The sequence below is a fragment of the Vicugna pacos genome, chromosome 22 (assembly GCF_048564905.1).
Source record: "Vicugna pacos chromosome 22, VicPac4, whole genome shotgun sequence".
NCBI lineage: Eukaryota > Metazoa > Chordata > Mammalia > Artiodactyla > Camelidae > Vicugna > Vicugna pacos.
The window spans coordinates 21,920,898-21,939,934 of NC_133008.1; the positions used below are offsets into that span (position 1 = coordinate 21,920,898).

A 19,037-nucleotide genomic window follows, 5' to 3' on the forward strand; every position below is an offset into this window, starting at 1 on the left:
GTTCTGCCTCTTTCCAAGTGATTTAACTGTTCTGAGCCTCAGTGTCTGCCTCTGTAAAATGGGGTCATAAACTCACATCTCAGGATTGAGAAGGAGATTCAATGAGATACAAGCTTTAGATAAAATATAGTTCAGTGCTTAGCACCTAGTACAGAGTAGTGGCTCAATATATTTGGTTTTAGTTAAACTTAGTTGAGTCTGACATAATACTATGTGCCTGGAATAGAATTACTGTTCAATAAATGTTGAGTTGAACTCAATTTACTTGAGATCTTCCAACACATTTACACATGTAATGTCCCAGGGTTGTCGGTAAGATTTCAAGGAGCTTATGCCTTATTAGGAAGGAAAAAATGTATAAATTGGAAATTTACAACCCAAGGTGATTAGCACTGGGATGGAGGAATCACAGGAGGCTGTGGGAGCTGAGGTGGCCCCTACTTCAGCCTGGGCTTCTGATAGGAGATGACACATAAAATGAATTCAGTTCAATTTTATTTCATTCTGTTCATTTGCATTCATTTGGCTTGAGTTGAAATCAAGTCACTCTTAATTGATTTGAGTTGAGATGAAGTGGATTAAATTGGATTGAGTTTAGTTCAACTATAATCAGTTTAGATCCACTTACTTCTGTTCACTTGACAAGTTAAAATCGCTCCAGTCTAATTGGTGAGCATCACTGAGTTAGACTGAGTTGAGGTTAATTGAGTAAAAAATTCATTCATTTCCATTCAGTTTACTTGAATTCAAGTTGTTCTTGATTGACCTGAGTTGGCTTTGAGTTAGGATGAACGAAGTTGTTGGCTTAGGTACAGGTGCATTCAACTGAGTTGGACTCATTTCAGTTGAGTTTAGCTACTTTCATTTCCACTGATGGACTAAAGCTGGATTGAGTTGGCCTGAGTATGTTAAATTGGGATGAGTAGGTAGAGTTGGATTGGGTTGACGTGGGTGAGTTGAATTCAATTAAGTTGGGCTGGGTTGAGTTCAAGCCAATTTATTTACATAATTTTGAGTTAGGTTGATGTTGATCTTGGGCAAATTGATTAGGCTCAATTCAGTTAGGTGCATTTGAGTTTAATTCAATCCAGTTAAGTTTAATTCCACTCATTCAGTGTAACTGGCCCAAGTTCAGTTCCACTGAATTAACTCTGATAACTTCCATCTGTTAAGCTAAGTGGTCCTGATTTGCATCCATTTCAGTTCTGTTTGGTTTAGTGGGCTTGAGTTTATTCAACTCAATTCAATTCCATTCAGTTTTATGAGTTGAGTCTAATTAAGCTTTGTTGAACTGTGTGGATATGAGCTCTGTTTGGGCCAGTTTACATGAGTTCAGTTCCTTCTCATGCAGACTTCCCACCTGAAACATATACATGTTAATGGGGCCCCTTCCTCACTAATCTCTCGCCCCTCAATAATGAACTGACTGAGCCCCTCATGCTTGGACCCTTTGTGGCCAATGTCCCCACTGTCCTTTCCAGGCCAAGAAAGGGGAAGTTCCCCCAGAGGAACAGGGCCCCAGCATCAAGAACCTCGACTTCTGGTCCAAGCTGATCACTCTCATAGTGTCCATCATTGAGGAAGACAAGAATTCCTACACTCCCTGCCTCAACCAGTGAGTTGTGTATCTGTGTACTTAATTATCTGGAGGTCACTGTGAATGTGTGTGCAGTTTTGCGTCTGTGCCTTTGTGTAAAGGCAATCATATCTAATTACACATAAAATATGTAGGTCAGGGCAGATGTGGGTGTGGTTGTGCATGGATGGAGTATGGCATAATTTGCAAACAAACAAAATTGTGTGTATGTATATTCAATCACTGGTACAATCAGACATGCATTTTGTATGTGTTGATTTGTGTAACAGTGTGTACCTATGTAAATAATTGTGTATGTGTGGGGGGGTTCATAAATAACAACAGATAGTGTTGCTCAAGTATTTACTATGTGTTAGATACTCTACTAAATGTTTTACATGTATATTACATTATCACTTGTATGTATGGATATAATTTGTGTGTAGTTGTGGTCTATGGGTTTAATTGTGTATATCTGTACAGATATGGAATGTGCTTCAGTATGCAGTGTTGTGTATTGTGTGATTGTGTGCAAATGTGTGCACAGTTTTGGTTTGTGGATTTATATGTCTTCAGAATTTTCATCTCTGTTACCTGAATGAATTTTTGTGTTTTTTTTCTCCTTGAGGTGCACACTAGAAGGGCTTCTAACTCTGGGATGCCAACATTTCTTGTTTATTTAGATACAGAGTTAAGATCAGGGATTTTGGATGGATGGATAAATGGATGTATTAATAGGTGTATGGATAGATCGGTAGAAGGATGAGTGGGTGGATAAAGGAATGGATGCATGGATGGATGGATGGGTGAATAGATAGATGGGTGGATGAATGGATGTGTAGATAGATGAATGAGTGGGTGAATGAATGAATCAAGCGATGGGTGGGTGAAAGCTAAGAGAGAAGCAAGGTCTCAGTGCATAGTCACTCAACAAGTCAGTATCTATAAGTGAACTTGAATCCAGATCCCTTGCCTGTCCCACACTACCCTCTCAGGGTTGGGAAGGCCAAAGCAGCCTGAACCATCTAGTTTCTGTCTGCCAAGGTTTCATACGTCCATGACCTTCACCAGGTTTCCCCAGGAATTGAACGTGGGTAAAATCAGTGCCGAAGTAATGTGGAATCTGTTTGCCCAGGACATGAAGTATGCCATGGAAGGTGAGTCCCCACCACCCCCGTATCTCCCAGCCTGGCTGCAGCAGGTAGCTGTGCCTCAATGTCCCCTCCAAGGCTGTGAGTGCCCTGGACCCTCATGCCTGAGGTCAGACACCACTGATGGCCAGAGTGGGCACTGCCATGACAGAGAGTAGTAGACCCTCCTGTCTAAGCTGCCCCCTTGCTTCTCTGTCCAGAGCATGACAAGCATCGCTTGTGCAAGAGCGCCGACTACATGAACCTCCACTTCAAGGTCAAATGGCTCTACAACGAATATGTGGCAGAGCTTCCTGCCTTTAAGGACCGAGTGCCTGAGTATCCTGCGTAAGTCCCCTGCCCCGAACTCAAGCTAGAACTGTAGCGCTGACAGCTAGACTGAGGCCCCTCGGAGAGTGGGGAGTTGACCTCTTCAGGGTTCCCTGGACATTGGGGACCTGGGTGGGGCACAAACCCAGTGTTCTCCATTCTCAGCCATTGTACTGTGGACTCCTATAGCTAGACAATTAATAATCACAAGTTTCAGGAACCTTGCTGAACAGTCCCATTTGTTTTTTCTTATTTAATCCTATCCTTTCGCCAATTCTGTGAGCTGGGAGTGTTGTAATTCCCATTTTGTGGATAAGCAAATAGAGGGTAAAATGCAGAAGGATTTGCCCAAGGTGACATCCAATTAGTGAGGGAGCCAGGATTTGAACTCAGGATGTCTGACTCTTTGGCTGTGTTGGAGAGCGAGATGGTGGTCACCACTAACCAAGGACCTACTATGTGCTGTGTCAGGATCTCAGAGAGTAAACCCACTTGCCCACGGGCAGTTTATCAACCAGGATTTCCACACATCTGAGCCTTGCTCTGACAGTGGTCACTTAGTCCATTTCATGCGTGAAGCAGCCAAGGTCTGATACCGGAGAGGAGTGAGGGAGTAGCCATTCAAGGTCATAGAATGAGCCTGAGCAGAGAGTCAGGGGGACACGAGATGGTAGGGTCTCACCCCAGCTCTCCATTCCAGGTGGTTTGAGCCCTTCGTCATCCAGTGGCTGGACGAGAATGAGGAAGTGTCCCGGGATTTCCTGCATGGGGCCCTGGAGCGAGACAAGAAGGATGGGGTGAGAAGGCTGATCTACCACCAAGATCCCAGTCCACCCACAGTGGGATCCAATCTGGGGGCAAAAAATGCCCTTGAGATGAGACCAGTCTCTGAAAGTTGTCAGCCATCTTTGTCTTGTTCACAGTGTTGAAAGTCTTTTGTGCACCCAACAAATGAATGAGAATTGATCAAGCTTGACCCTTCCCCCTACATCCACCTCTAAGTCTTGGTTCTAAGTTCACCTTGTACAGTATCCATTTCACTATTATCCCAGGCATTTGGTCTCTGGCTTTCCCCATGGAGAGGAGGAGGATTGGGCTCTGGCGACTTTCGGGCTCTGACCTCTCTCCTCCCACCTGTCCTCCCTCCCGATGCAGTTTCAACAGACTTCAGAGCATGCCCTGTTCTCCTGCTCCGTGGTGGACGTCTTCTCCCAGCTCAATCAGAGCTTTGAGATCATCAAGAAACTTGAATGTCCTGACCCCCAGATCGTGGGGCACTACATGAGGCGCTTTGCCAAGGTTCGGTAGTACAGATGGGGTCCAGGCAAGGGATGGAATGCGGTCAAATTTGGGGTTGAAGTTGAGGTCAGGATTGGGGTCAGGATTGGGGTCAGGATTAGTGTTGAGGTTGGCACTGGGATTGAGAACAAGGTTGAGATTGGTGATATCACTGTTACTGAGGTGGGGGTTGAGGTTAGTGTTGAAGTTGGTCATGCCATAAGAGATCGGAGTTGTGGTTAGAATTTGAGGTTGGGCTTTGGGTTGAGTTTAGGGCTGGCGGTGTTATTGAAATTGGAGTTGAAGTTGAGATCAGAGTTTGGGTTGAGGTCGAGTTTGAGGTTGGGGTTGAGGTTAGGGTTGTGGTTAAAGTTGGAAGTGAATTTGGAGCTGGGGTCAGGGTTAGGGGTGGGGCTGAGGTAGGGGTTAATTTTAGGGTTACTATTAGGACTGGGATTCAACTGGACATTCATGGTGGAGTGTTAGGATTTATGTAGAATGTGAGCAGGTGTGGGGGTGAGTCTGAAGTTTGAGATCATTGGATTGGGATTGAGGTTCAGTTGGATTGGCTTTAGCCTGGGTGAAACCTGAAGATTGCAGGTAGGAACTGAGATTCCATCTGGGATTGAGTCATGCTTGTGTTTGGGGTTGGGTTAATATGATGGTTGGTTGCTCTGAAAAAGAGCTGAGTCTGTATAAAATAATCATCTTCATCTGGTGATGTCTCCCTTTGGTCATGATGGTCATCTTGGTGGAGAATTCATCCAACCCAGTGGTCCAGTGCTAACAGGGGTTTAGGTTCATCCCTGATCTCACAGTAGCTCTTGATGAGCCCGTTGAGCCCCAGCCTCTTGTCTCATCCAACTTGTGTGTCCTCCCCAGACCATCAGTAATGTGCTCCTCCAGTATGCGGACATCATCTCCAAGGACTTCGCCTCCTACTGCTCCAAGGAGAAGGAGAAAGTGGTGACCTGCGGGGGTCCCTGTCCTGTCCCCTCCATACCCCCAGAGCTCCATCCTTCCCTGAGCTCTGATACCTGTGTCTCTGTGTGTGTCCAACTATGTGTTTTCGTGTGTCTGCCTGAGTGTGTCTTGGCGGGGGGGGGGGTGTCTGGAGGTGAGAGGACATACCTTCAGTGTGTCATTGTCTGGTTGTTGTGAATGAAGACTTCAGGGTGAATGTATGAGATCTTATAAAGTTTTGAGCCCTTATATAGAAATATGAGTGTGTAGCAAGAACTCTCTTTCCTGCTATTCTCAAGGCCCAGCCCCACTCCTGGACCCATAAGGTCCAGCCCACCATGGTGGGGGAAGTCCTCCTTCCTCCTGTTGGTCCGCAGAGATCCCCACTCCCAACACTCCCAGGAATCTGAAACCAGATGTTGTCTTCCATTCTCAGATGACCCTAGGGAACCCCAGCTTCCTCCAGACCCAGACCCTGTAACTATCTGAGGTCCCTGGCAGTAGAGGGAGGGAACGTTCTGTGGCAAGGTCCTGAGCCCTGACTCCCTGCTCTGTTCCCATCCTCAGCCCTGCATCCTCATGAACAACACTCAGCAGCTGCGAGTTCAGCTTGAGAAGATGTTCGAAGCCATGGGAGGGAAGGAGGTGAATCAGGGCCCGGGCTGGATCACCATCATCCCCATGCCCCTGCATGCCCCAGAGCTAGTCCCTGGTGAATTCCAGCTCAGCTACTTCTTCAAACCCGAACAAGAGGCTTAACCATCTGAGCCTCAGTTTCCTCTCCAGTCCCTTGGTCTCCCTTTCCCTGAGTTGGGTCCCTTTCCCTGGACTGGATGGGGAAATGCTCCATACATGTGGGTGTCCTGTAAACCTGACCTGATGTCCCTTCTCCCTCCTCAGCTGGATGCTGAGGCCAGTGACATCTTGAAGGAGCTACAGGTGAAACTCAACAATGTCTTGGATGAACTCAGCCGGGTGTTTGCCACAAGGTAGGGGCATTTCCAGGGCTGGGAGCAGAGGGGAGAGGGCAACTCCCAGACCTCTGAGCCTAAGGCATCTGGAGACTCAGCAGATGGAGTGGAGAAGACCTCAGGCTAGGAGCTAAACAAAGCTTGAGTTCAATCCTAGCTTCACTGCTTACTAGCTATGTGGCCTTGGGTGAGTTGTTTCACCTCTCTGAGTCTTAGTTTGCCCATCCATAAAGTGAGGATGCACATAATAATAGTACCTGAATAGGACTCTGTGATGAAATGAACAACATAGGTAAATGTCAGCCTCCCACCCTAGCTGTTATATGCCATGGCTCCCTGATGCATGTGATGAAAGGTTCTCAGCTCAGCCTTTGTGGCCTCATCTGGCCCTTCTTCCAGAGGCCAGGAGAGTCTGGTCTGAGCTCCTACACTCTGTGTCCCCAGCTTCCAGCCTCACATTGAGGAGTGTGTCAAGCAGATGGGCGACATCCTTAGCCAGGTGAAAGGTACAGGCAATGTGCCTGCTAGTGCCTGCAGCAGCGTGGCCCAGGATGCTGACAACGTGCTTCAACCCATCATGGACCTACTGGATAGCAAGTGAGCCAAGCTGAGTGGACAGGGTCTGCCATGGAGGGCTCCTGGGTGAAGCCTCAGAAACTGGGGCTGGCCTGGAGAGGATACTCAGGGCATGTTTTCTGGGTGGTGAATGGTTTGGATGGGTGGGTAAGTAGAGACATGAAAGGATGGAATAATGAGTGGGTTAATGATTGGAAGGTTTAGTGTGTAAATATTTGTCTGGATGAATGGATGGTTGTCGGATTGATAAATGACATGAAAGATGGGTGGGTGGATGAATGGGTAGATTAAAAGATAAATGCTTAGAAAGCTAGATGGAGGGTATATGGGTAAAAGGATAGATCCATTGATGGACAGATGGATGGATGTATGACTAACTGGAGGATGAGAGAATGGATGTATGAATGGGAGGATGCAAGGAAGGACGAATGGAAAGAAGAAGTGATGGATTAAAGAAGGTTTGGAGGATGGGAGGGTCATTTGCTGAAAGGATCATGGTGGATTGCCCTCTCTCAACCCCATACATCCAATCATGAACTCTTTGTTGTTTTCCCTCTCAAGTCTGTCCCCCTTTCTACCATTCTCATCCTCTCCTTTCTGAGCATGGCCCCAGCCCCTTCATAGTCCCTGGTCTCTAGCCTTCCTATTTCAGTTCATCCTCCACTTTGTTCTTTCAGATAGGAAAGTCTGGCTGTCTCTCTCTCTCTCTCTCGAACATTGCATGGATCCCCGCTGCCCTCCATGTTAGGGCCCAAGCCTTCCTCCTAGGCTTTGAGGCCCCTTCCAAGTCTGACCTGTCCAGGCACCATTCACCCTCCTCTCATGCATTACACATCATAGCACCATCAGACCACCCAGGGGGTCCTTGTCCAGGCTCTGTACACTTTTGCATGTCCATGGAATGTGTTGAGGGGAAGGGGCTCCTTGGGTCAGGGCCAGCTGGGCCCTCTCTCAGACTTTCCTTTCGTCCCTAGCTTGACTCTCTTTGCCAAAATCTGCGAGAAGACGGTGCTGAAGCGGGTGCTGAAGGAGTTATGGAAGCTGGTCATGAACACCATGGAGAAAACCATCGTCTTGCCACCCCTCACTGACCAGACGGTGAGGCCCGCAGGGGGCCAGAGGGAACACCTGGGCCACCCCCTCTGCGGGAGCCCAGACAACTTGGTGTCAAAGTCTCTTTGGGCTTAGAGGTCATCCAGGTACAAGGGCCATCTGAAGGTTCTAGAAGCCACCAGAGGTCAGTGGGGCCATTGAAAAATCAGAGAGTTCACATATGGGTCAAGAGTCATCAAAGGGTAAAAGAGGTCATTCAGGGGTCAGTTATTTAAAGGTCAAAGAGGCCAAATTGAGTAAAGAGATGTCTAGGGGGCATATGGGTCAAGAGGTTATTCAAAGGTTAGAGATCACCTAGAAAACAGAGGTCTGCTTGGGGATCAAGACCATCCATGGGTCACAGAGGTTATGGGGTCATTGGGTTCATCGGGGGCTTTGGAGGTCAATCAAGAGATAAGAGGAGATACCTGGATTCAGAGATCAGAGACCAATAGAACAGAGGGCTTCAGAAGGTCAACTAGAGGTCATGTAGAGTGCTCAAGGTCATAAAGGTCAAGCAGAGGTCCAGGGTCATCCAGAAACCAGGACTGTGCCTCTGGGACCCTCTGGGAACAGCAGGGAGACAGTGATCCCCAGAGATCAGGCTTCCAGGTGGGGGATGGGGATATCTTGGGAGGAGTTGGCTGGTGTGGTCCCCCTGGAGGCCTGAGGACAGCGGTGGCATGGGACTGATGGCCTAGCACAGAGTGGGAGGACGTTCCTGGGTGGACTGGGGAGGCTTTGGAGGGTGAGTGGGGGCCGCCTAGGGGCAACCATGGTTGGGGAGGTTCCAGACCTCTCGCTGCCTGCCCACTTCCCCAGGGCTGGGCTGGTCTGGGGCACGGGATCCGCCCCTCGGTGCCGTCTCTGCCCACCCCCCTGGCCTTCCTGGGAGACTCATGGTGACTTATTCCCCCCTTCCCCTACCACCCCGCCCCCATCACGGCTGACAGATGATCGTAAGTAGAGGTCCCTCTGTCCGTCTGTCTGTCCGTCCGTTCTGTGTCTGGACTCAGCCCACCACGTGGCTGCACCCCCCCCACCCAGAGCCCCCTCCTCACCTACTGGCCCCCCTACCCACCGTCCCACCTCCCGCCTAGATGTGCCTGTGTCTGTCTGGGGCGGAGCATGGGGAGGGGCGGGGCTGGGAGGGAGGGAGACCACGCCCGCCCACCCCAACCCATTTTAAGTACTCACGAAAGGCCTCCGCCTCCCCAAAACCTGGTCAGCACCTTCACATCTGCACACGTCTTTTAGTTAGAATCACCCTTACTCTCCTGCTCCAGGATGTCTGGGTCTCTCCCCAGAGCTTCAAGACAGTTCAAAGTCATGGAGCTACACTGACCTCTCCTTTGGGCTCTGAACTGTTAGCAGCCACCCAAAATAAAGGCCCTCATTACCTGGGTCCCTACTCAGCTGATCAACGCAGACACCTCACCACCACCCCTGCCCATTCTACTCCCACCACACATACAAACACACAAGAATCCCAGACACACACCCAGGCACCCAGGTCGGGGATAATGTTGTGACTGGTGTCAGGCAGACTTGGCGTCAAATCTCAGCCCAGCTATTCTCTCTCTGTGACCTTGGGAAGTCACTTTACCTCCCAACCTCCATTTCCTTGTCTGGAAAAAGAGGTTAATTGTAGCAGCTCTCTGATGGTTGTTGTGAGAACCAAATAGGATGGTGCATTAAAGTGTTCAACTCAGTGACTGACTGAGGCAGTGCTCACTAAATTAGAGGTAATATGGTAGTGGTGGTGGTGGTGTGCAGACACCTACGAAGGCAGAGATCAGTTAAAACCACTTTAGAATCTTCTTTTGTGGGCCAGACGAGGCTGTGACAAGATTTCACCTTGTCAAAAGTTTCCTAGTGCTCATCTGACTTCTTGTTGGCTGCAGTCTGGGTCTTTGGCTGTAACCACGTGGTGGCAACGTACTCAACCACAGACAATGCATTTGTGGGCAGAGAGCTAGGAGAATTTACATTTATTGAGGGTTTCCTGTAGTACAGACCTCATAGCTGTTGTTTCAGCTCAGCTTCATGACCATGCTTTGAGCAAAATGGCTATTATTATTCCCATTTTGCAGATGAGGAAAGCTGAGACTCAGAGAGGAGGAGTCACTCAAAGCCAGATAGTAAATATATGTCAGAGTCAGGATTCAAATTCAGGTCTCTCTGAATATGAAGCCCATTTGCTTTCCTATTGACTCAAGAACCAAGAACCTCATATATACAGTAAATGTAAATGGGTAATATCTTGGCAGTGACTTCTCTCCTCTCTCTCTGGCTCTGTCTTTCTATTTCTCCTTCTCTCTGTCTCTTTCTCTTTCCTGTCTCTCTAACTCTCTCTTGCCTTTTAAGAGTCAGTCATGAAGGCACACATACAATCCCCCCGTAGCCCAGTCACCAGCCCCCTGTACAGTGCAGCTGCCCTTTGCTTCCTATCCCCATGAGTACCTGTGTTATCACCTTGGGTTCCTACCCCATACAGCTTGCTAGGTTGATCACCCTGTGACGTTGTCTCTGCAGGGCACCCTCTTGAGAAAACATGGCAAGGGATTAGAAAAGGTAATGAGGGCCTCATTTGTGCTGAGGTCCTGAGCTCTGGTTTCTGGGCGTTTGTGTGTGTGTGTGTGTGTGTGTGTGTGTGTCTATTTACATGGGCAGAAAGTTCAGCTGGGGGTCATGGGTAGGAGGAGGCAGGTGTCCTAATCAAGTTCCACAATGCTGGTCAGAGACAAAGTGATTTCCCAGGGACAGGGCTTGGAGTGTGTGTGAGTTTGTGCACAACCATCTCCTATCCTCTCACAACTACACCTAAAGTTCTTACCCCAGTCCTGGGCTTGGCTAAAATTCCATGGCTTCCAGAAAGGCCCAGACACTGGAAAACTGCCCTGGGACTGAGACATATTTTGTTTTTTTATGCAGATTTTTTTGTTGTTGTTCTAATGGGTGTTTGTCATAAGGAGCTGTGAGCTGTGCCCTGGCTGTGCACTTGTACAGGGCTATCATGCCTATGTGCACACAAGTGGGGTCTCCATTTCGTGACCGTGGGTTGTAAGGCTTCCCAACTCACTCATCCAGCCCTTTGAGGGGCACATTCTATATGTCAGGCACCATTTATACATACGTGCATCCCTGTTGGGGGCAAAGGATGTGTGGATTTGTGTGTGTGTGACCGTGCACATGTGTGCAAGTGTTCAGTAGTGTATTTTAGCTCGTGAGTTCTGCATGCATGTCTTTGTATGTTGATCTGGGTGTGTGTGCATAAACTTTCTGTGTACTCATGGATGTGCCTGGATGTGTGTCTGTATGTTGAGTGAACCCTTGATACCTGTGATCATGTTTCTTTTAGGGTCAGACCTGCTGGGGTAAGGTCTTGGGAGCTGGGGGAGGAGAGACCCCAAGCCTTCTCTCTTCTTTCCCCACCCCACGGCACCCCATCTCTGGGCAGGCTGACTGTGGGATTGGGCACTGGTCCCCAGGTGATGAGCTGATGGTAGCCTCCTGGCAGTCCAGAGTCTGGTCCCAATCCCCCACGAGGGGGCAAGGGAAGGTGCCTACCTGGTCAGGGGGCCCACCATTAGACTCAGAACTTGGGAGGGAGCTCATGGGCTGTGCTTTGAGGGGGCAGGGAAGTCCCATTGCGTATCTTCTTAGCAGCCACCCAAACTCTGACCTCCGCCTGATTCTCTCCACAGGGCAGGGTGAAACTGCCAAGCCACTCAGATGTAAGACCGGCCTCTCACTGTCTGTCTGGCTCCTATCCCCCACCCCACTGCCCCTGCACCCCACCCCGTGCCTCTTTCCACCTCTGTGATCCGTGCCGTCCGGGGGGTGTTCTGTGACCCTGTCTGTCGGTCTATTCTTCCTCTGTCTGTCTGGCTTGCTTGTGAGGGGTGGTGGGAGGAGGGTGGCAGGTGGGGAGGTGGGTATGGCAGGGGACACCAAGGCCCAAACAGTTGGGCTCCTGAGTACCTGTGCCTCATGACAGCCTCGGGAAATTACAGCAAGGAATAAGAATAGCAACAAACAAGAAGATAATAATAATAACAATAGTAGTGGCAGGGTGACTAGATCCTACTGGAAAACCATCAACAGGGCAGTAAATGCCCCCCCACACCCCACCTAGCCCTGCCCAGGACCCCAGACCACCCCAGGACCCAGTCATTCAGGACACATAACCTCACTGATAGCTACCCCCACCCCCACCCCCATCCCCTAAGCTAGTGTGGGTGCTCCTGCTAGCCAGGAGAGGAAACTGAGACCAAGAAAGGGCTGGGAACATGCCTCAGGTTACCCAGCATAGTGATGGAGGAGGCAGGACATGTGGCTTCCAGGCCAGCACCCCATCTCCCCCAGCACTGCCCATGACCTTAAAACCAAGTGATGATAACTACCAATATTGAACAAAGACATGATTAGTCCCAGCTAAGCCACAAATTGGATAAGATTTCCCATCTCAAGATGGGAATACTGAGGCTCAGAGAGGTTAAATGACTTGCCCAGGGCCACACAGCAGAGCTGGGATTTGAACCCAGGCCCATCCGGTTCATCAAAGCCATAACCCGGATGGCATCTAGCTGATGTCTGTTTGGGGGAGGAGTAGAGGATGGGTACTGAGGTGTGTGTTGAGGGGGAGGATTCTTCCTTTAAAAGATCAGATGAAAAGCCCCCCTCCCCAGATTACTCCCACAGAGGGACTGCGCCTGCGATGGCTGGTGGGTTTCACCGGAGCCCATCCCACAGTTTTCTCAGGGCTCCTAGACTGGGTACTGGCAAGCCCCGCCCATATCCACAAACACCATCTTGGGCTCCCCCAACCTACTGCCCCTCCCAGCCTGCTCCCTGTTTGTTTTCTTCTCTGTCCCACAACCTGGGGTCGTGGTGGAGGTGGGAGGATGGGTAGCACCCCACAGGACTGGGATTTCTGGGGAAAATGTCAGCACTTCTTGGAGGGCTCCAGGCTGCTGTCCCCGGGACACAACCATTGCCCTACCCAGAGCCTTTGGACAAGAACTAAGATGGCATCTGGGGCTGGGGTGTCAGTGGGAGCTTGGTCACTGGGCAGGAGTACCCCCACTCTTACCCAGGTTATGTCTGTTGTCACCTGCAGGGAACCCAGATGATCTTCAATGCAGCCAAGGAGCTGGGTCAGCTGTCTAAACTCAAGGTGAGGCCAGGGGTGGGGGCAGGAGATTGGTGTGGGGGTGGGGGCTCCTAAGGAAGAGGCCCCAGAATAGTGACACACTTTGCATGCTCAAAGGACAGAAACCTACTCAGACAGGTTTAAGTATAATTTATTCATTCCAGTATATTGGAAAGATGTGCAAGGTTCAGCTTCAAAGACTGCTTGATCAAGAGTACAAATAATTTATTCAACAAATATTTATTGAGCACCTGCCAGTCACATGTTAGGACACAAAGATGAAAAGACAGACTCACTATCCCAACTCATTGGATTTAGCAAGGGTGAGACCCCTAGAAAGGCAGATCCCCAAGGCGGAGTTTGCTCTGCCCACCTGGCCCCTCTTTCCATTCATCCAGGACCACATGGTACGAGAAGAAGCCAAGAGCTTGACTCCGAAGCAGTGCGCAGTTGTTGAGCTGGCGCTGGACACTATCAAGGTAAGAGGCCCCATCCCTATCCATCCCAGGTGGGACAGGCAGAGGGTGTGGCTGGTATGAAGTGAACCTAAGCTCCAGCCCAGCTTAATTCATTCAGTTCATAAACACTCCCTGATGACCCTTCTATGTCAGTTTCAGGCTAGCTGATTGTAGCCTCCTGAGGAACCCCAGGCTGGATGTCAGCTGGAGGCAGACATCCCTAGCCCTGTAGGGTCAGGATAGGGTGGAGGGAAGGATGGGAGAGCTCAGGGACTGGGCAGAAAGGGTTTTCTGGAAGAAAACTTGTGGGAGGTGGCATTTAAGGAATGTATGGAAATTCACAAGGCAAAGCAGAGCATTCTAGGCAGGCAACCAGCCCATGCAAGAACAGGGAAACATGAACAGGCTGTGGTCTCCATGATATAAAAAGTGTTAAAACTATCCTGAAGGAAATGTTTTGCTGAGATGGAGAAATACAGCAAAATAGGGATGGCAACATATTAAGGAGGGGACATTAAGGAAAACTTGAAACCTTGATTAGAGAAAGACAGGGAGCCAGCCATGGCAAAATGGGGACTGAGGGTGGAGGGACTAGCAGGACCTGAGTGTTCTGAAGACCCCCCTGTCATCCAGCACATCACAGAAGAGGGCAGCGGAGTGGGGGAGGGCAGTGTTGTAGCTGTCCAGCCGGGTGTGCAACAACCTTACCTCTCCCCAACCCTATTCCTCACAGCAATACTTCCATGCGGGTGGCGTGGGCCTCAAGAAAACCTTCCTAGAGAAGAGTCCAGACCTGCAGTCCCTGCGCTACGCCCTGTCCCTCTATACGCAGGCCACTGACCTGCTCATCAAGACATTCGTACAGACTCAGTCGGCCCAGGGTAAGGAGCCACTGGTTAGCGGGGATGACAATCCTCGCACACAGGGGCAGCCCAGCCCCAAGCCGGTGCCACAGTCTTTGACTTTCTCTGGTCGTGGGTCCAGGGCAGAATTGACAGCTCATGGGCGCACCTGAGCTCCATGATATCAAAGGGCCGATGAGTGATCTACAGCTCTTGGGGAGAGATCTATGACGTCATTGGGCCAGGAGGGGTTGACATCTGGGAAAATCCATGGCGTCATGGAGTCAGGATGTGATCAAAAGCTGTGGGGCGGGACCTCTGACTGCAAGGACCAGGGAGTGGTCCTTGGGGCGGGACCTTGAGCTCCTAGGGGCGGGGCCTCGATTCCGTGATTCCGGGGAGCGGTTGACAGCTCGAGAGCAAGACGTGAGGCTGTTGTGATTCAGGAGTGATTGACAGCTCTGGTGTGGGCGGGGGTCTGTGACGTCATGCAGTCAAGGAATGATTGGCAGCTCCAGGGGAGGGATCTTTGGAGGAAAGGTTGAAGGTCCCTGGGGTCCTTGGGGTTGAAGGTCCCTCTGCACTGTCAGGGGCTAAGGAATGACAGCCCCGGGGATGGGAGGAACCCTGACCTGGAGGGGGCGGACGGAGAGGGAGTTGAGTTCCCATTTCTCAAATTCTCTCTTTCTCTCTCTCTTCTCTTATCTCTGTCTCCTGTCGCTCTCTGAGTTCACACACAGCAGCTGGGGCTGGGGGGCAGGACTCGAGGGTCCTAGTTCCCCTCCCTGGGGACCCCCATTTTCAAAACTGGCCCTAAGAGTGCAGACAAGGGAGAGAAGTTTGGCTGTTGACCCAGGCTTAGTTCCGGCATTGGAAGAGGAGGCAGGGGTGAGGGGAGAAAACCTTGCGGCCACCAGCGGCCCCCTTCCCCCACCCCCCAGTCAGCCCAGGGCCTAGGGCCCTCCCTGGGCGTCGGGCCTCCGCGTTCAGCTTCGTGCCCAGCCCACGCTGCTGCTTTTAGTGTCCCTGGTGTCCCCCCCGGAGCGGGAGACTGTCTGTCTGTCCGTCTGCAGCTGACGTTTCTCTCTCTCTTCTTTCTCCTCCCTCTCACTCGCCGCCCCCTCTCCGCGCCTACCCTGCTCCCTGCCACGCACACTCGCCCTCCATCCTCGCCTTTCGCTCGCTCGTCTCTCCCCCCCACCCTTCCCCTCCCTCCTTTCTCCACCTCCCCCTTGTGATTAGTCCATGGTGGAAAAGGGACTAGGTTTACCCTTAGTGAAGACATTTATCCTGAGAAGGGTACGTGCTTCCGCCGCCGCCCGCCCGCGCCCCGCGCCCGGTGCCCGGTGCCTGCGCCCCTCCCGGCCCGGCTAGTAAAAGGCCCGTCCTTCTGCCTCCCGGGCCTGCGGGGCCCCGCCCAGGCCCGACTGGCTGCAGGGGGCCTAGGCAGACAAGGGGGAAGGACGGCTTGCTGGTTCCGCATGGGGAAGAAGAAACGATTCGAGTCGGAATTCGTTTCTCCCTAAGCGCTTCTCTTAAATCAGATCCCGGGCTCCCCAGACAGATGCCTGCCGGGTTAATAGCGGGCTCAGATCCCAGCGCCCCTATTCCGTGGCTGGGCGCCTCCGGCAAGGGTCTGCCTCCCTGAGCCTCAGTTTTCTCATCTGTAAAATGGGAACAGTCAAGGACCCTAATTCATAGGATTTTTTTTAGGATTAGATGGATTAAATTTAGAGCAGTTCCTGATGTATACTAGCTGGCAGCAACTGTTTTTTTTTCCTTGTTGTTGTTGTTTTTAATTTTTATTATTGATTTCACTTTTCCAAGTGTAGAAAACCAACTTTTTTCAGGCTCCACCTCTAAGCCAGCCCTTGTGGCAAGCACTTTTCTGGGATTCCTGAAGACATTCCTCCTGGTTGCCGCACAGGCTGGTCCATCATTCCATAGATGAGGAAGCTGAGTCTCAAAGGAGATTAATCCCCTTGCCCAAGGAAACTTCCCCTGCAGGGGGGGCCAGGACTTGGGAATAGGGGATGGGGTTGGGGCAAGCACAGAGAGGTCCAGGAAAGCCCCTTTCCCTTGGAGCCAGCAAGCCACGGGATGGGGGCGCCCAGCACTGCCCCCCTCCTGCTTCTTACTAGCTTTGGCCATGATCTGACCCCTCACCCCACCCACCACTGTCCGACTCTCCCTTGGCATCCCTCAGTCTGGCCCGGATTGAGCTTGCTGTGAAGCATCAGCCTGGGGTGGGGGGGAGGTGAGGCTGAGCATGTGACTGGTTGGGGGAAGGGGGGAGGAAGCCTAAGATGACAAGGGGGTGGGAGACTTCGATGCCCTGGGGTGGGCAGCGAAGATGAGGGGATGCACGCCCCAGTACTGGGGTGATGGGGGTCTTCAGGCCCCTCTGCCCCCGGAGACTCAGTCACTTCCCGCCCAATACCAGGTAACCTGATCAACCTTGGACTGGCCCGTTCTCCTTCCCCACCCCCACTCCTAACTTTCCCCTTGTCCCTCCCCCCATGCATGGGGTGCTCCAGGAGTGGGGAGCTTTCTTAGGGGCAGGGGAGTGGCCTGGTGGGGGTGCTGGCGGTCACAGGTCCCCAGGCCCCACAGGATGCCCTTCCCAGAGTCACAGAGGGAAGGGTGGGGACAGAAGTTTTTAAACTACTCCTTCAGTGATCCCCAGAATCAATCTGTCAGGATGCTTGTGGTGGCCAGAAACTGAAGCATACCTTACCCAGACTCAGGCCGACTAGAGAACTTGTGAGCCTGTAACTGAAGGATTAGGGATTGAATCAGTATCGGTAATAGCTGGATCCAGAGTCTCCAACAATGCCATCAGTCGTTGGTCTGTGTTGAGACATCAGTGGGGTGGACCCTCCTCTTATTGGACAGAGTCAGCTTTCCCAGCCAGCACCAGAGAGAGACTCTTTCCTAAGAGTTATAGCAAAAGTCCCAGGGCCAACTCCTATTGGCCCAGGTTGGGTCCCATGACCACCCCTGAGCCAATCACTGTAGCCATGGCCAGGGAGTACTCTGATTGGGCAGCCATGGTTCACTTAGCCTTACCTGAAGATTGACGGGGGCTGGACCAGGATGGAGGCCAAGGAGGTGGGTTAGATTCTGGATGTGTTTTGAAGGGAGACCTGGCAGGATTCTCCACTGTACCAGTTCTTAGGAAATGAAAACAAAGAAGGGGCTGAGGACTAAGGTGCAGGATGTCCCAACAGTTTGAAGATCAACAGAGGAGGAGGAAAGGACAAAAGAGGGTGTGACTAATCTGTAGGATGAGAACCTGGAGAGTGTGGCCTTGTTGCAGCCAAGAGGAGAACATGAGGCACAGAAAACCAGGGTGTCAGATTCCGCCGAGATGATGTGGAAGATGAAGGCTGAGTTTGATAGCATGGAATGAGAAAAAGGACATTAGGCCCAGAAAAGTTAAGAGATCTGTCTGAGATCACACAACAAGGCAGTGAAAGGCTAGAACTCAGGATTCTTGGCCTCCCCAAGAGCACCCATCATCCCAGCCACCCCTCAGTGCCACCCTGTCAGGGCTGATGACCTGATGCCGCCAGCACAGGGAGGGAGGCAGTTCAGGTGGGAGGCAGTCCACGTCCTTTCTGGTGGGTGGGAAAGAATGGAGCTCATGCCAAGCATCCTCCCCTAACCCGCCCAGGCTCGGGTGTGGAAGACCCTGTGGGTGAAGTCTCTGTCCACGTTGAGCTCTTCACTCATCCAGGAACTGGGGAACACAAGGTCACAGTGAAAGGTGAGTAGCCTGCGGTGGGAGGGAGAATGCCTCAGCCAGGATGCACTAGGTTTTAAGACAGAAACCAAACTCAAACTAGTTTAAGGAAGAAAAAGTTTTTTCATTAAAAAAAAAAAAGTTTTCATAAAACCATAAATTCCAGAAGTAACTGCCTTCAGCCATGGTGGGATCAAGGGGTGCAGAGTTACAGGACTCAATTCCACTTCCTCTATCTCTCAGCTCTGTTTTCCTTTTGTTGGCTTTTATTTTGTTAATTAAAACACAGATTGGGCTGTTTTAGCCAAAGCCTAAAATAACAGTAGCTTAAACAAGATAGATTAATGAATTTTTCTCTGAGTTAACTTCAAGGACAATCAGCTCAGAGCTGATGTGGAGGCTTTGGCACAGTGTTAGGGATCCAGGCCCCTGTCATCTTTTGTTGTACTCTTATCCCTAATGTATTTTCTTCTTCTATAGCGTCCCAAAGAACTCAGCCCTCATCAGCATCCCGGCCTCCAGCTAGGGAAGGAGAAAGTTTAAGGCATTCTCCTTACTTTTCAAGCCACAACCTGAAAGTTGTGCTTCCTCTTACATCTTATTGGCTGGAACTTAGTCATATGGCCACACTTAGCTACAGAGGCATGCAGGGAAATGTAGTCTTTCTTGGAGATTGTGAAAACCACCGCTGCAAACTGGGGGACAGTAACTGGTCTTATCCTATACTTCCCCCAACAGTGGTGGCTGCCAATGACCTTAAGTGGCAGACTTCTGGTATTTTCCGGCCGTTCATCGAGGTCAACATCATTGGACCCCAGCTCAGCGACAAGAAACGCAAGTTTGCGACCAAATCCAAGAACAACAGCTGGGCCCCTAAGTACAATGAGAGTTTCCAGTTGTGAGTCTGGGACACTTTGGGGA

The 19,037-nt window shown here is 50.8% G+C and overlaps 1 protein-coding gene across 4 annotated transcripts in view; it reads left to right on the top strand.

The window, feature by feature from the left end:
- Window positions 1–19,037, top strand: part of UNC13A (unc-13 homolog A) — a 58,751-nt gene that overhangs the window by 38,406 nt on the left and 1,308 nt on the right. Inside the window, exons 26-43 of one of the 4 annotated variants that reach the window (XM_072946975.1) lie at window positions 1,482–1,615; window positions 2,648–2,733; window positions 2,928–3,054; window positions 3,737–3,833; window positions 4,192–4,335; window positions 5,197–5,280; window positions 5,845–5,922; window positions 6,178–6,266; window positions 6,693–6,845; window positions 7,799–7,922; window positions 8,870–8,875; window positions 10,452–10,490; window positions 11,624–11,653; window positions 13,039–13,095; window positions 13,470–13,550; window positions 14,263–14,410; window positions 18,048–18,140; window positions 18,855–19,014. In XM_072946975.1, the coding sequence (XP_072803076.1) occupies window positions 1,482–1,615; window positions 2,648–2,733; window positions 2,928–3,054; window positions 3,737–3,833; window positions 4,192–4,335; window positions 5,197–5,280; window positions 5,845–5,922; window positions 6,178–6,266; window positions 6,693–6,845; window positions 7,799–7,922; window positions 8,870–8,875; window positions 10,452–10,490; window positions 11,624–11,653; window positions 13,039–13,095; window positions 13,470–13,550; window positions 14,263–14,410; window positions 18,048–18,140; window positions 18,855–19,014 (1,730 nt within the window). The remainder of the gene's footprint in view (window positions 1–1,481; window positions 1,616–2,647; window positions 2,734–2,927; window positions 3,055–3,736; window positions 3,834–4,191; window positions 4,336–5,196; window positions 5,281–5,844; window positions 5,923–6,177; window positions 6,267–6,692; window positions 6,846–7,798; window positions 7,923–8,869; window positions 8,876–10,451; window positions 10,491–11,623; window positions 11,654–13,038; window positions 13,096–13,469; window positions 13,551–14,262; window positions 14,411–18,047; window positions 18,141–18,854; window positions 19,015–19,037) is intronic. The other 3 variants (XM_072946972.1, XM_072946973.1, XM_072946974.1) reach the window with 3 other exon arrangements.